This window comes from Pongo abelii, chromosome 19 (genome assembly GCF_028885655.2).
Source record: "Pongo abelii isolate AG06213 chromosome 19, NHGRI_mPonAbe1-v2.0_pri, whole genome shotgun sequence".
In the NCBI taxonomy this organism is placed as follows: domain Eukaryota; kingdom Metazoa; phylum Chordata; class Mammalia; order Primates; family Hominidae; genus Pongo; species Pongo abelii.
Window position 1 is genome coordinate 74,154,313 of NC_072004.2, and position 15,224 is coordinate 74,169,536.

Genomic DNA, 15,224 nt, shown 5'->3' on the forward strand with positions numbered 1-15,224 from the left:
AACTGATACACCACACCTCACCCTGAGTATTACGAGGATGGCCCCGCTCCACTGAGGGAAGAGGGATGCAGTTTTACCTAATTCTGGGGTTCAGCATTAGGTTCTGCCCACTGTCCTGTTTCCAAAACCTTGTTACTATGCCTACATCAAGCTTATCCACCTGCGGCCCACAGGCTGCATGCAGCCCAGGATGGCTTTAAATGCAGCCCAAAACAAACTCGTAAGCTTTCTTAAAACATTATGAGATTTTTTTTTAACTCATCAGCTATCATTGGTGTTACTGTATTTTATGTGTGGTCCAAGACAATCCTTCTCCTTCCAACGTGGCCCAGGGAAGCCAAAAGATGGAACACCCTGACCTACATGAACAATAAACATCACTTACGCAAAAGTGCACTTATTTGTTCCATAGAGTTATTCATCATCTAAGACAGCTGTTCTCAACCCAGGGTATTTTTGCCTCTCAGTGGGATGTTTGACAATGCCTGGAGGCTTTTTTTTTTTTTTTTTTTTTTTTGAGACAAGGTCTCACTCCCATTGCCCAGGCTGGAGTGCAGTGGTGGGATCTCAACTCACTACAGCCTCGACCTCCCATGCTCAGGTGATTCTGTCACCTCAGCCTCCTGAGTAGCTGGGACCACAGGTGCACACCGCCATGCCTGGCTAATTTTCTGTATTTTTTGCAGAGACGGGGCTTTGTCATGTTGCCCAGGCTGATCTCAAACTCCTAGGCTCAAGTGATCCACTCACCTTGGCCTCCCAAAGTGCTGGGATTATAAGCATGAGCCACCTCACCCAACCTGGAGACATTTTTGATTGTCACAACTGGGAAGGGACTACTGGCATCTAGGGGGTACAGCTGGAGATGCTGCTAAACATCCTATAATTCACAGGACAGTCTCCCACAACAAAGAATTATCTAACCCAAAATGTCAACAGTACTGAGGTTGGGGAAACCTTGATCTAAGAGGAGCAAGTGACCCTCTTGGAGCAGCTGAAGTGATTTAGTCCAAGTCCAAACCGAGAGGAATTGGACCAGGGTGGCCATCGAAGACCAAGCAGCTCAGTCCCCTCATCCCTGCCACTGCACCTCTTGGGTACACAGAGCCCTTCCTGAGGAGGCGATGAGGCTGCCACGAGCCCAGTGATCTGTCCAGGAGCCCTTGTGCCCCATTGCCTCTCCCAGGTGCAGTGATGGTGGGGCACCTCCCCATGCTTCTGGTGGGAAGCAGGACAAAAATGTCCTCTCTTCTCAGATCCCCAGCCCACCACAGAGGTCTGTCTGTTGGCCCCATCTACCCCAGAGTGTGGCCTAAGGGTAGAACTAGGTGTGAGGCTCATGCCAGCACCTCACTTTCACCCTTCTCCCCAGCCCTTGCTCCACTTCCCAGTCTGGTGAATCTGTTTCTAATGGAGTTCTCGAGCCAGCCTCCTGGGCTAGGTGTGGGGCTGGGAAATGGAGGGGAAGGACCTTCAAATATGCAGGAAGAGGGCAGGGACCCACTCAACACCCTCTTTATGTAAATAGACATTTGATAACACCTCGCTTACTCTCCTAAAATGACAATCATAAATAATATGCCTTCACAAGCACTTACTTCTTTAAAATCACACTATAGTGCCTGAGCTATACTAGGGAGAAAAAATAAAAGGAAAGCAATTTTTAACCAAATAACACATATTTCAATCTGTCAGTGCTCAGGTCCCATGACACTAGAAAGCATAATGAAGTGTCAGATGCTTGTCCTTGCATATAATAAATAAGTCTGAATTTAAGAAATGTAGAGGATCAGAAATTATTCTGTGTGAGGACAAAAATAAATAAATAAAAGAGCAAAGATACGCTATCAAATGCTAGAATAAGTATTATTTTAAGGCCAGGCGTGGTGGCTCGTGCCTGTAATCCCAGCACTTTGGGAGACCAATGTGGGAGGATCGCATGAAGCCAGGAGTTTGAGAACAGCCTGGACAACATAACAAGACCCTGTCTCTACTAAAAATGAAAAATTAGCCAGGCATGGTGGTGCACGCCTGTAGTGCCAGCTACTTGGGAGGCTGAGGTGGGAGGATCACTTGAGCCTGGGAGTTTAATGCTGCAGTGAGCTGTGATGACGCCACTGCACTCCAGTTTGGGCAACAAGAGTGAGACCTGTCTCAAAAATAAGTAAATAAATACTTTTTTTTCTTTTTTTAGATGGAGTTTTGCTCTTGTTGCCCAGGCTGGAGTGCAATGGCATGATCTCAGCTCACTGCAACCTCCACCTTCTGGATTCAAGCGATTCTTCTGCCTCAGCCTCCCTGAGTAGCTGGGATTACAGGCATGTGCCACCACGCCTGGCTAATTTAATATTTTTGGTAGAGACTGGGTTTCTCCATGTTGGTCAGGCTGGTCTCAAACTCCCGACTTCAGGTGATCCACCCTCCTCAGCCTCCCAAAGTGCTGGGATGACAGGCGTGAGCCACCGTGCTGGGCCATAAATATTTTTTAATCTGTGTTGTTGTTTTTTAAACTGCAAAAACAGATCACCTTTTGTAGTCTGTACATGTAAAAGGGAGTCACGGGCTGAGATCACAGTAACAGAGTTTTCACCAGCGTGAACAGCTGTCCCTGCCCACTAAATGGCAGCAGTGCTTCGCAGTCATTGTGAAATTAAAACATTTCTCCCCACGTTACTAGACTCACACACACACAATCTCCCCTCCCAGAACCACTGACTTAATGCTTCAAATATTAACCTGACAAGTCAGTAAAATTCCAACTGAACATTTGGAAGGATATATGCCAAAATATTAATGGTGCTTTTCTAAAGCAGAAGGTGAATTACAAGAAGCACTCCCTTTTTTCTTTCTTTCCTTTTTACGTTCTGTATTGTGTAAAATTTTGCTTACAACCTGTATGAACTTTGCAACCAAACCAAGAAAAAAAAAGAGTCATTTTTGAAGCCAGTGTGTCAGAGCTCCCAATAGTGTGCATGTTTGTTTTGGTCCTTTCAAGGAGGATTCAAGTCTGCGATGGAGAAACCACCAATTCACTTTTTCAAACGCCAGAACAACTCTGCAGGCGTGGAGGAGACCTATCTTGCAGCGCTGTAGGCCCAATGCGCCAGGGAATCCGGCCCAGCTCAGCCCTACGGCTTTGCTCAGCCTCGTCTGCACCGCCGCCCCGTGGCCAAGGGCAGTACTGCGCCCTCCAAAAGGCAAGGGCGGAGGAGGGGCCAGGGGCCTTGCCCCAGGGGCAAGCTTCTTTCTGTCCCACTGACCACATGGCAGTCTGGTGAAGTTTATGGACCCCTCTCTCAGTATAATGGCGGGTAAATATATAAATAAAATACATATGCTGGAAAGAAAACTAATACTGGTGAGATGATTCTTAAAACTCTTTATAAATGTGTAATATAATAATAGCCGTTTCATTATTGTAAATAACCAGCTCTAGGGGCAGGTCTAGGAACTCATTATTTTCCAAGCAGTGAGGGGTATACACGACGTTTCGAGATATCCACAACCTGATGTGCCAGTGTCTGTGATTGTAATTGGTAACAAAGTTGCAGGTACTGCTAACAGTACACTCTTAATAAGAGGAAAAGCTAAATATTAGAAGTTGGTGAAAGTCAACATGTAACTTTTTCCCATGCGAATTCGACTTACAGACCCCTTAGGGCGCACGGACCGCATGTTAAGGCCCCCTTGAAGGGGCACGAGTTTAGGAGAAGCTCTGGTGTGGGTTTTCAGTCCTGGAAGGTGAGCCCCGGGGTAGGCACGCGTGGGCACTCAGAAAAGGGAAGGCAGAGGCGCCTCCCCGGCTGGGCCTGCGGAGGGATGACCCACACCCCCCTCCCCTCGCTTCCTTGGCCTGGTTTCACGCTACTAGAGGAAGTTAAAGACCCGTGTGACTGAAGAGGAGCTCACAGTTCCCAGCGTCTGCTCCCGCGGTGTCCAGCGCCCAGAATGCGGCTTCTGGTCCTGCTATGGGGTTGCCTGCTGCTCCCAGGTGAGATGGGGAGGGGGGTCTTGGGAGGGATGTGGGGCTCACCCTTGGGGTCTGCAGGGAAAGGACCTCCTGACTGCCTGATAGCCCCACCCCACCTATCCTCAGCCTCCTCAGCCCTAGGGGAGCGGGGCCGGGTGGGGGTAGGGGGAGGTGGGGGTGGCGCCGGGGCCGCACTTGCTGTTTCTGGAATCTAGAGTCAGGTTTTCTCCAGACCTGTGGGTTTCCCCTCATGGCAATGTGGCTGTGAGAGTTGCTTTGCCTCTCTAATCTTAATTTTTCTACCCTGTGCCAAGCCTGGAGGCGGGCAAGACATCCCATCTGGTTGCCCGGTTAAACTCAGCAAATATTTGTTGAACCTCGGCTACGCCTCTCCCCACAACCCTGAGAGATGAAGAATTATCACGTCTCATCAATTCTTTTGCTTTCTTTTTCTTTACCTTCTAATACTTAAAATCAGTATGTATGCATCCTACAACTGATGTCAGTTGTTCAGTTGGCAATAGTGAGACCCCATCTCTACAAACAAACAAACAAACAAAAAAATTATCCAGGCATGGATGTGCACACCTGTAGTCCTAGCTAGTGGGAGGCTAAGGTGGGAGGATCGCTTGAGCCCCAGAGGTCAAGGCTACAGTGAGCCATGAGTACCATTGCCCTCCAGCCTGGGCAACAGAGTGAGATCATGTCTAAAAACAAAACAAAGCCAGGCGCAGTGGCTCACGCCTGTAATCCCAGCTCTTTGGGAGGCTGAGGCGGGCGGATCACAAGGTCCTGAGATCAAGACCATCCTGGCTAACACGGTGAAACCCCATCTCTACTAAAAATACAAAAAATTAGCCGGGCATGGTAGCACGTGGCTGTAGTCCCAGCTACTCAGGAGGCTGAGGCAGGAGAATCACTTGAACCTGGGAGGCAGAAGTTTCAGTGAGCAGACATCGGGCCACTGCACTCCAGCCTAGGTGGCAAAGTGAGACTCCACCTCAAAAACAAACAAACAAAACAAAACACCCAGAAACCCTGCTGGCTATCTGGCTGTCAGATTCTATCTGAATCTAGAACGCCACCCCCAACCCCAATTCCTCAATGGGCCAGGGTTAGGGAAACAGCAACAGCCCTGCCCCAAGTTCCCCCAGAGTGGGAGGGAAGTAATGGCTCTTCCAAGGCTGTCCCCAGAAGGGATGACTGAGAAAAGCCTTCCTTCCTCCTCCTACAATGGAAGCTCTGGCCTTGACCTTGGTACATGGAGCCTTTTTATTCCAACCTCCACTCCTGCTCTGATTTTAGGTTATGAAGCCCTGGAGGGCCCAAAGGAAATCAGCGGGTTCGAAGGGGACACTGTGTCCCTGCAGTGCACCTACAGGGAAGAGCTGAGGGACCACCGGAAGTACTGGTGCAGGAAGGGTGGGTTCCTCCTCTCTCGCTGCTCTGGCACCATCTATGCAGGAGAAGAAGGCCAGGAGACAACGAAGGGCAGGGTGTCCATCCGTGACAGCCACCAGGAGCTCTCGCTCATTGTGACCCTGTGGAACCTCACCCTGCAAGACGCTGGGAAGTACTGGTGTGGGGTCGACAAACGGGGCCTCGATGAGTCTTTACTGATCTCTCTGTTCGTCTTTCCAGGTAACAAATATCTCTCCTTCCCCAGGCTGGGGACAGGAGCTGCAGAGGGAAGAGGGAGGGGTGGTGGGGCATAATCCTGGTACCAACCTTATGGGCACTGAGTCCTCAGGGAGATCATGCGGGTCAAGCGCTGAGCAAGGCTTGGGGCACAGAAGGAGCTGCATGAGTCTTGGCCATTGTTTCACTCTTGCTGCCCAAGATCACAGCAATAGTAGATGTCAGAGCAGGACTGGACCCAGATCTGTCCAGGGCTGGGCTCGGCGCCTTTCCTTTCTGCCCAGGTGTGCTGGAGGGAGATTTCCATAGGCTGGGTACAGGATAGACATATCAGGGGATAAAGAAGACTCCTCGCCTGGTGTCAGAGATATTCCTGAGGCCTCCCGAGGCTGGGCCAACCATTGCTGCATTCCAGACCCAGCCCACAGCATCACCTGAGCCCTGGCCATGCTGGCCTCACCCTGCTTGTGCCCTGAACTCTCCCCTCCTGGCCTCCACCTCCCCAGATATTGAAGTCCAGCCGTAGGTGCTAGAGTGCCTGGGAACCAGCCTCTGGGTAGGGTGCCTGAAGGAGGGATCATTAAATGCAGGGACACTAGGGGGCTGGGGCTGGAGCTATGGGGCCTGGGTAGGGGATAGAGCACCTCTCTGGGAGCCCAGAACCCCAAGTGGACTTGCTGAGCTAAGGAGAAAGAAGCCAGAGAGGGCCCAGGGGAGTGGGAGCCTTGGTCTGCTGGCCAGTGTGGGTGAGGTACATCTTTGTATCCCCGTTTCACAGATGAGGGACTGAGGCTCCAAGAGACTAAGTGATTTGCCCAAGATCTCACAGCAGGAAGTGATGGAACTGGGATTCAAACACAAGTCGTTTCCAGCTTTGATGTCTGCTTTAATTCCTCTCCTAGCCCCATAGCTGGGACCTATCCCAATCCCAGGCCCATCCCTACCACCATAGCCCCTATTTTTTTTTTATTCCTTTATCCATGGAGCTTTAATTTGGGGAAATAAAGTTAAACTTGCCAAATAGCAGCAGCATCGAACCACATTGAATCTGTTCTTCATTATTTACAAGATTCTCATCTCTTCCAATTCTTATCAGTGTTCACATGTCATTTCTACCAGTTATGATCAAGTTCGCCTGTGTTTTAGGTTTACCCTCATTTGTAATTCTTTATTTGTGTATGACATGTGTATTGCTATATTATCCTCCTATATCGGACTCTGTTGGCCTCTCTCTGATGGCCGTTGGGATGTTGAAAATGAAGAAGACTCACGACAGTGGTGTGCTGGTAAATGTTTAACAGGCTGGGGATGCTGTCATTGTGTGGTGTTTTCCAATTTCTGTGGTGTCCATTTCTGTGGTCCAATTCCCATGGCCAATTTCCAGCCATCGACAGTTTAACAACGATCTCACCAACTCCTGGAAAGTTAACAATGAGCTCTTGTGAGCCAGTGCGAGCCATCTCCAGCACACCATCGAGTATGGTGAACCATGAGAAGAATTTCTAAGAAAGTCAGAAAAAGACAAATGTACCCACTATCATTTCTTTTCTTTTTATTTATTTATTTATTTTTTATTCATTCATTCATTCATTCATTTTTCTGAGATGGGGTCTCACTCTGTCATCCAGACTGGAGTGCAGTGACACAATCTTGGCTCATTACAACCTCTGCCTCCCTAGCTCAAGTAATCCTCCCACCTCAGCCTCCAGAGTAGCTGGGACCACAGGCACAAGTCACTATGCCTGGCTACATTTTGTTTTTTTGTTTTTTTTTTAGATGTGGTTTTGCCATATTGGCCTGTCTGGTCTCAAACTCCTGGACTCAAGCCATCTGCCCACCTCAGCCTCTCAAAGTGCTGAGATTACTGGCATGAGCCACTGTGCCCAGCAAGCCTACTATCATTTTCTTTTATTCATCTTTGCCTGAAGGCCCTAGGCAATGAAATATGCAACATTAAGAAGTGTAAGGCTGGGCATGGTGGCTCACGCCTGTAATCCCAGCATTTTAGAAGGTCAAGGCGGGTGGATCACGAGGTCAGGAGTTCAAGACCAGCCTGGCCAAAATGGTGAAACCCTGTCTCTACTAAAAATACAAAAATTAACCAGGCGTAGTGGCAGGTGCATGTAATCCCAGCTACTCAGGAGACTGAGGCAGAGAATTGCTTGAACCCGGGAGGCGGAAGTTGCAGTGAGCTGAGATCGTGCCACTGCACTCCAGCCTGGTCGACAGAGCGAGACTCAGTCTCAAAAAAAAAAAAAAAAGAAGTATAAATGTTGGAAAGGAAAAGATAAATACTCTGTATTTGCAAAAGATTTGATCATCTACTTAGAAAAATCCAAGAATAGACTGACCTAGTGTTACAGATTGAGTATTCCTAACCCAAAAATGCAAAATACTCCAAAGTCCGAAATTTTTTGTGTGCCAGCATGACACACACAAAGGAAATGCTCATTGGGGCATTTTGGATTTCAGATTTCTGGATTAGGGATGCTGAATCAGCAGATATAATGCAAATATTCTGAAATCTGAAACACTTCTGTTCCCAAGCATTTTGGATAGGGGATGCTCAATCTGTAGAAGAGAAAGTGGTGGAGAAAGAGGGAGAGTCCAGGATGGCACACAGTCAGCAAGGACTGGGGAGGTGACAGATAGACTTGGGGAAGTGGAGACCGGAGTAGCTCCTGGGGGTTTGGTTGCATCAGGCTTCTGCCCACTGTGCTGGGCACAGAGGATAGGCATTTTTTTTTTTTTTTTTTGAGACGGAGTCTCGCTCTGTCGCCCAGGCTGGAGTGCAGTGGCACGATCTCAGCTAATTTTTTGTATTTTTAGTAGAGACGGGGTTTCACCGTGTTAGTCAGGATGGTCTCGATCTCCTGACCTCGTGATCCGCCTGCCTTGGCCTCCCAAAAGGATAGGCATCTTGCCCTTAAGGAGTCTCAGCCTAGCAGGGAGACCCAGTACACAAGAAATTGCAGTGTAAGTGAGCATTAGCGCCACTGGAGGCACGCACAGGGGACTGTGAGTGCACAGAGGAAAAAGAGATTCGCTGCTTCCGGGGAAGACATTACAGAGGAGCTGACCTTGAGTTTGTGCTGAAGGACAGAAAGAAGTGCTTTAGGCAGAGATGGAAAGGAAAGGCATCGCACACAGAGGAACAGCATGTCCAAGGCACGGAGGTGCGCAGGACACTGGTTTAGTCGGGAATAGAGAATGACTCTATGGCTGGAGCACCGAACAGGGAAAGAGGCGAGGCTGACAAGGTGGTTCAAAGCCTCAAAGCCTGAGTTTTGTTCTTTGCTTTTTTTTTTTTTTTTTTTAAGAGACAAAGTTTTGCTCTTGTTGCCCAGGCTGGAGTGCAGTGGCGCAATCTTGGCTCACTGCAACGTCTCCCTCCCAGGTTCAAGCAATTCTCCTGCCTCAGCCTCCCAAGTAGCTGGGATTACAGGCATACACCACCATGTCCAGCTAATTTTGTATTTTTAGTAGACGGGGGTTTCACCGTGTTGGCCAGGCTGGTCTCGAACTCCTGACCTCAGATGATCCACCAGCCTTGGCCTCCCAAAATGCTGGGATTACAAGTGTGAGCCACCACGCCTGGCCTGAAGCCTGAGTTTAAGAGTCCTCGAAAGGCATACTAAAAAGTTTGAACTTTGGCTTTTAGGCAGTGGAGAGCCACTGACTGTTCTAAGGCAGAGAGGGATGGGATCCAACACCGACTTTTGAGACAAAACTGGAGTAGTGTGAAGGGTGGCAGGGAAGAAACAGGCTGAGAGGCAGGTGGGGAAGCTGAGGGTCTGAGCTAGGCGGGAGGCCAGGGGGCTACAGAAGGAGAAGACCAGGGATCTGCTGGAACATGCCACATGGCTCCTGGTTGGCCAAGGCGAAAGATGGCAGTGCTCTGTGCTGAGGTGGGGGGTAGGAAAGCTGCCAGCTGCTCCCAAGGAAGGAAAAGGGGTTCAGAGCGGTGCCGCCCCTGAGAGCAGCCTCTCCCTTTCCTCTAGGACCCTGCTGTCCTCCCTCCCCTTCTCCCACCTTCCAGCCTCTGGCTACAACACGCCTGCAACCCAAGGCAAAGGCTCAGCAAACCCAGCCCCCAGGATTGAGTGAGTGAATGGCGATTCCGCCCTGCCCCTTGCCACCCTTCTTACACAAGCAGCCAGTGAGTGCCTGCCTGGTACCAGACACGATAGTTTATGGCCACCTAGATGTCCCCACAAGCCTGGGAGCTGGGTTGTCCAGCTGTGGAAGTGGAGGCTCAGCAGGGTTAGGTCACTCGCTCAGGGTCACGCAGGAAGTGCCAGAGTCCGGAAGTGGTCACAGCCTGACCCCAAAGCTCGTATTCTGTCTGTGCCATCCAGAGTCTCGGGGGCAAGCCAGAAAGGCCAGGCCTTGGGACCTGACCTCTGGACTCATCCCTGCCACCCTGCCCTTCCTGGTCTCATGGCTGCAGAAGGAAGTCAAGGCCTTACTGAGGCACAGGTGGTTGGGGAGGGGGCACATGGTGGTGAGGGGAGGACCTGCCCTTCTGGTGAGGAAGGAGGTGACAATTGACTGGGACTGTAGGGGAGGGCAGGAAGGTGCCCACTGAACGGTCACTGGAAAGGGTCATGGAGGCAGGGAAGGGGAGTGCTTATACCTCCTCACAGAGGGAACAGGCTGTGGGCACAGAAAGAGACTGAACATCGCGCACAGCTGTGGGGTGTGCCTGATCTACGGTCTCCTTCCTCAAAATGGCTTCATCTAGATCTGTTTGCTTACTGGGGTATCCTTTAGCTGGGGATGTTCTGAGAAATGGGTCCCAGTGAGACTAGGGTTCAGGGGTCAAGGGTCAGAAGTCAGGGATGCTGGGATGCAAGGGTCAGCAAGGATGCTGAGGCATTGCTTTTGGACTTGTAGCTTCTCCTGGGCTCTACCTGGCAATCACCACAGCCAAGCAGGGGAAGACAGGGGCTGAGGCCACTCCATTCCCAGGGACCTCCCAGTACGGGCACGAAAAGACTTCTCAGTACACAGGAACCTCTCCTCATGCAGCGACCTCTCCTCCTGCAGGGAGCTCCCGCCCCCCCATGCAGCTGGACTCCACCTCAGCAGAGGACACCAGTCCAGCTCTCAGCAGTGGCAGCTCTAAGCCCAGGTGAGCCCCAGGTGACCAACATCTCCTTTCAGGCCATCACTAAACCACAAGGTGCCTTTGAGAAAATAGGAACTCAACGCTCTTTCCTCTAAGCAGACACATCCTCTTGTCATGGCCACAGCCTGTAGCACAGAGGGTCACTCACAGGGGCCCTTGAGCAGTGGACATCTTGCACTATAGGAGCCAGCAGCTCTGCTGCCTGTCCAGTGTGAAGGGTCCACCAGGGTCCCAGTCCTGACCTCTCTCCCTGCCCCAGCCTCAGGGACGGCCACCCCAGTTCTGGGGCTTTTGCCTGTATACTGTGCACTAAGCCCTGTGCCAAGCATGAAAATTCAGAATCCAAAAGAAAACAATTTTTTTCCTTACAACTGGAGTCCCAGCCTGAAGGATTGGTTCTTGGGAGTTGTAAATGCACTTGGCTACTGACATCCAGACAGCTGCTGGCAGGTTCAGGCCCTGCTGAAAGTGAATCCTGGGTTGGCAATGGGGGCAGGGATCCCTTCCACACCAGACAGGGCTGATGGGACTCATGGTCCCTAGTGCCCTCTGATCTTCTTCGGAGAGGGAAAGGACATGGCTTGACTCACAGTAAGAATGCCAGGATGCCCCACATGCCTGTGCCAGTGACACCAGCCCAGATACAGGCCACCGGGAACTTCCCTGCACACCACTGCGTGACCTAGCGAGTTGCTCATTGCTTCAGGTGCCAGTTTCTCCAGTGTGGAATTGGGCCACTCCTACCTAGTTACACAGGGATTGTGGAATTTAACAGCTAACATTGACGTGGTGCCTGGCATGTGTCTGGCACTGAACTATGCACTTTACACATCCTGACCCATTTTATCCCCACCACAGCCATTTTACAAAGGAGGAAATTGACACCCTGGGTGGTTTAGTCACTTATCCAAGGTATAGAAAGGTGGTGGAGCTAGAGTTTGAACCCAGACAGCCTGACTTCAGGGTCTGCGCTAATTAAATCACGTTTGTCAAGAGGCAATAGCACTAAATACCACCCCCCGGCACCACAATCCCCCACAAGTCTCTGCTGCATTGAATTGGATTCCACACTAGGGATTGGCTTTCTCAGCCTGTGCCTGGGACCCCCAAAGGACATAGACTCTGGCTTATCTGGTAACAGCCACTAGGCTCCTTGCGTCTTGTCTCCAGGGTGTCCATCCCAATGGTCCGCATACTGGCCCCAGTCCTGGTGCTGCTGAGCCTTCTGTCGGCCGCAGGCCTGATCGCCTTCAGCAGCCACCTGCTCCTGTGGAGAAAGGAAGGTGAGCAAAGGTGGGTGGCAGGAAGGCGGGAGGCTCACTGGGCCAGGGACCTCACTGAGACCTGCAGCTCCCCATCCAGCCCTGGAAAGACCCTGTGGGTCTCATCGTGTCTGTCTGAGATATGAGCATCAGGAGCTGTGGCCTCCCTTCTGAAGGGGCCACGAGGTAGTCAACATTAGGAAAGCAATTCGCAAGGGGAAATGGGAGAATGAAGGGTTCTCAGCTGCTTCCTGCCTGTCTGAACTGATCAAGCACTTCTCTACCTATTGATCCCAGGGAATTCATTGCCAGCTCCCTGTGTGGGAACCAACTGCCAGGGGCAATGCAGGACCAAGCACTTGAATTTGAGCAGGACAGACATTGTAACCCCACTCCTGCCACTGGGTCTCTAGAGCTGCTCAGTCCCTTCCATAGGCTGGGGCTCAAATCCCAGCTCTGCCACTTTTTAACTGTGTGACCTCAGGCAAGTCACCTAACTGCCCTAAGCCTCATTTACCTCAAATCACAGATATACATCAAACAGAAATAGAATACAAGCCACAAATGTAATTTAAGACTTTTGAATAGCCACATGAAGAAAAGTAAAAAGAAATGAGTGCAGTTAAGTGTATTTTACTTTATTTTAATTACTTATTTTTTAGAGATAAGGTTCCACTCTGTTGCCCAGACTGGAGTGCAGTGGTGTGATCATGGCTCACTGCAGCCTTGAACTCCAGGACTCAAGCGATCCTCCTGCCTCAGCCTCCCGAGTAACTAGGACTACAGGCATGAGCCACTACGCCCAATCTAGTGAAGTTAATTTTAATAATGTACTTTATTTAACCCAACATATCCAAAACATTATCATTTTGATATGGAATCAATATGAAAATATCAATGATACATATTCTACTTTCATGTTTTTCATATTGAGCCATCAAAACCCAGTCTAATGTGAAGTAGTCACATTTCAGTGCCTGATGGCCATGTGCGGCTCCCGGCTCCTGTACTGGATGGCAAAGACTAAAAGGATTAACCAAAATCTCAGTAATAAGAGCTACCATGTGCCAGCCACTATCCCCAGCTTATCTTGCTTATCCCCTTTAATCTCCTCCACACTGTGGAGTACACCCATTTTCCAGGGGGAGAAACTGAGGCACAGAGTGGTTAAGCAGCTTGCCCTTTGTTTGCATAGCTAAGAAGTGGTGGAGCCAGAAAGATAATCACAATGTCGTCCCCATGGAGGCGGCCACGGGGGAATCCTGGGCCAGCTTTCTGTCTCTTCCGTGTGTGGCTCCTAGGAGGAAATGTGGGCTTTGTCCAGGTCCCCTCTGAAGAAGCCAGAGTGGGAGCATTCCTGGTCACAACCTCAGAGCCACTTAGCACCTTGCCTCTCAAATTTTGATTGCCAGCTAGCAGCGGTGGCAACCCTTGGTAGTCTGTTAGAAATGCAGACCCTCAGACCCTCACCCCAGCCTACTGAATTAGACTCTGCACTGTACCAAAACGTCCAGGGGTTCCTATGTGCACACTAAGGCTTAAGTAGCAGTGACCTTAGCACACAGATTTATTTTCCCAGCCAGTTTCTGACCCTCATGAGATAATCTCCATGCACTGATCTCAGAAGACTGGGTCATTCCCAAGGGGCTGAGCTGGAAGGAGCTCCCCTGCCCATCTGGCTGCCTCCTCCCTCTGGGAAGCCCCTGCTCTCGTGTGCAAGGGGGCCAGTCCACCTTTCTGGGAGCAGCTACAGGCCACTCCCGGCTACTCCTGGCTTCAAGGGGCTCCTCCTTCTACATCTCTTTCAGCTCAACGGGCCACAGAGACACAGAGGAACGAGAAGGTCTGCCTCTCACACTTGGTAAGGACAGAGGCTATGGAAGCCCAAGCTCAGATCCCCTTGGGGCTGGAAGTCAAGATTCCTGGGCTTTGCCTCTGTGACTTCCTACCTGGTCCTCCTTGCTTGACCTAGAGGCAGCGCTTGCTCCCCACCTTGGAGGAATCTGTGTGAGCCCCAAGATCAGCCCTTCAGGGTGTGAGCCGGACAGAGTGCCCATGGGGAACTCACAGATGGGAACCTGATTTCCCGCCAGGTGCCAGGCAGGGTGGGCTCCAGGAGCCATGTGAGCATCTTCTCCAGGCGCCTTCTTTCCATCCCCCCTTTTAGAATCACAGAACATCAGAGCTGGATCCAGATGAAGCCTCTGAGATCTCTAGCCCGACTTTTATCTCGGTTTGAAGCAAATCGCCTTTCAGAATGCCCAGGGGTCAGGGAGCTGTTAGAGATGCACTCTCCAGGGCCCCAGACCCAGCTGAACCCTCCAGGGGTGGGGTCCAGGGACTCTGGCAGTGCTACAAACTAGTATGCTTTTACAAAAGATGAGACTGAGGCCCAGAGAGGGCAAAGGTCTTGCCCATGGTCACACAGCAGGTGGTGGCCCAAACAGAGAACAGGACCCAGATTTCTTGACTCCCTGCTCTTCTCTTTCCAGAACTCCCTGATGTTTTCTCTGAGCCTTCCTTGGCTCTGAGACCAAGGTGGCATGGCTGCCCTGGGACCCAGGCTGAGGGTGGTGCTCTGGGGACCAGGGGCAGGAGAATAGGGGTCCCTGTGCCCATTGTCTGGAGCAGGGAACCTGCCCCAAGGCTACTGCTGCAAGAGGAGACTGTGCCCTCTGAGGCCAGCACTCCAACGGAGGGGGCTGCAGCATCGCACTTCAGGAAACAGAAGCCCCTCCTGGCCCCTCCTCCCTTCACTGTTTACTGAGATGCCTCCACTCCATTCCTTTAAACACAAGGGCAGGAAAGCGGGGCTACCATTGCCTTCTTTCCTGGCGCCAGTGAGGACAAAAGACTCAAGCCTGGTCACCCCAAGGAGGGTCTGAGGTGGAAATGGGACTTTGGGCTGTGGCTTAGGAAGCAGCTGTTGTTGTCTCAGGAAGCTCAACAGGGACAAAGGTAGCAGAGGAGAGTAAGGGAAAAGTCATGGAGACACATGGATGGACCGACGGTGGGTGCCACTGGCAGCCTCCAAGCCCGGCCTCCTGGTTCTGCGGGCTGGGGCCTGGGTCTCACCCCACCTAGCTCCAGAAGAGGGGCTGGGGTCCAAGGAGGCTGAGAGCACCGGTACCAGCCACAGCTCCCATGCTACTGCCTTCTGGCAACCCTGGGAAGGGCTGCTTTGGGCTTTTTCCTGCCTGAGGCACCTGACCCAGGCTCTGCT

At 51.1% G+C, this 15,224-nt stretch overlaps 1 protein-coding gene across 3 annotated transcripts; it reads left to right on the top strand.

Annotated features, from left to right (window-relative positions):
- Positions 1-3,899: 3,899 nt before the first annotated feature.
- On the top strand, positions 3,900-14,938 carry CD300LG (CD300 molecule like family member g). Of its 3 annotated transcripts, XM_009251681.4 has the most exons (7): positions 3,900-3,991; positions 5,276-5,611; positions 9,610-9,711; positions 10,505-10,742; positions 11,910-12,022; positions 13,810-13,862; positions 14,494-14,938. In XM_009251681.4, exons 1-7 carry the CDS (start codon positions 3,949-3,951, stop codon positions 14,530-14,532), a joined length of 924 nt encoding a protein of 307 aa, XP_009249956.2. In that variant the 5' UTR covers positions 3,900-3,948; the 3' UTR covers positions 14,533-14,938. The 3 variants fall into 3 exon arrangements, with proteins under 3 accessions (XP_009249956.2, XP_024090965.1, XP_024090966.1); XM_024235197.3 differs by lacking the exon at positions 9,610-9,711; XM_024235198.2 differs by lacking the exons at positions 9,610-9,711; positions 14,494-14,938 and adding an exon at positions 14,169-14,463 and having other exon boundaries at positions 10,658-10,742.
- Positions 14,939-15,224: the final 286 nt, after the last annotated feature.

Coding starts and splice junctions, on each gene's coding strand:
- CD300LG (XM_009251681.4), top strand. CDS start 3,949: ATGCGGCTTCTGGTCCTGCTATGGGGTTGCCTGCTGCTCCCAG. Junction 5,612..9,609: donor CTCTCTGTTCGTCTTTCCAG/GTAACAAATATC, acceptor CCTTTCCTCTAG/GACCCTGCTGTCCTCCCTCC. Junction 10,743..11,909: donor AGTGGCAGCTCTAAGCCCAG/GTGAGCCCCAGG, acceptor TCTTGTCTCCAG/GGTGTCCATCCCAATGGTCC.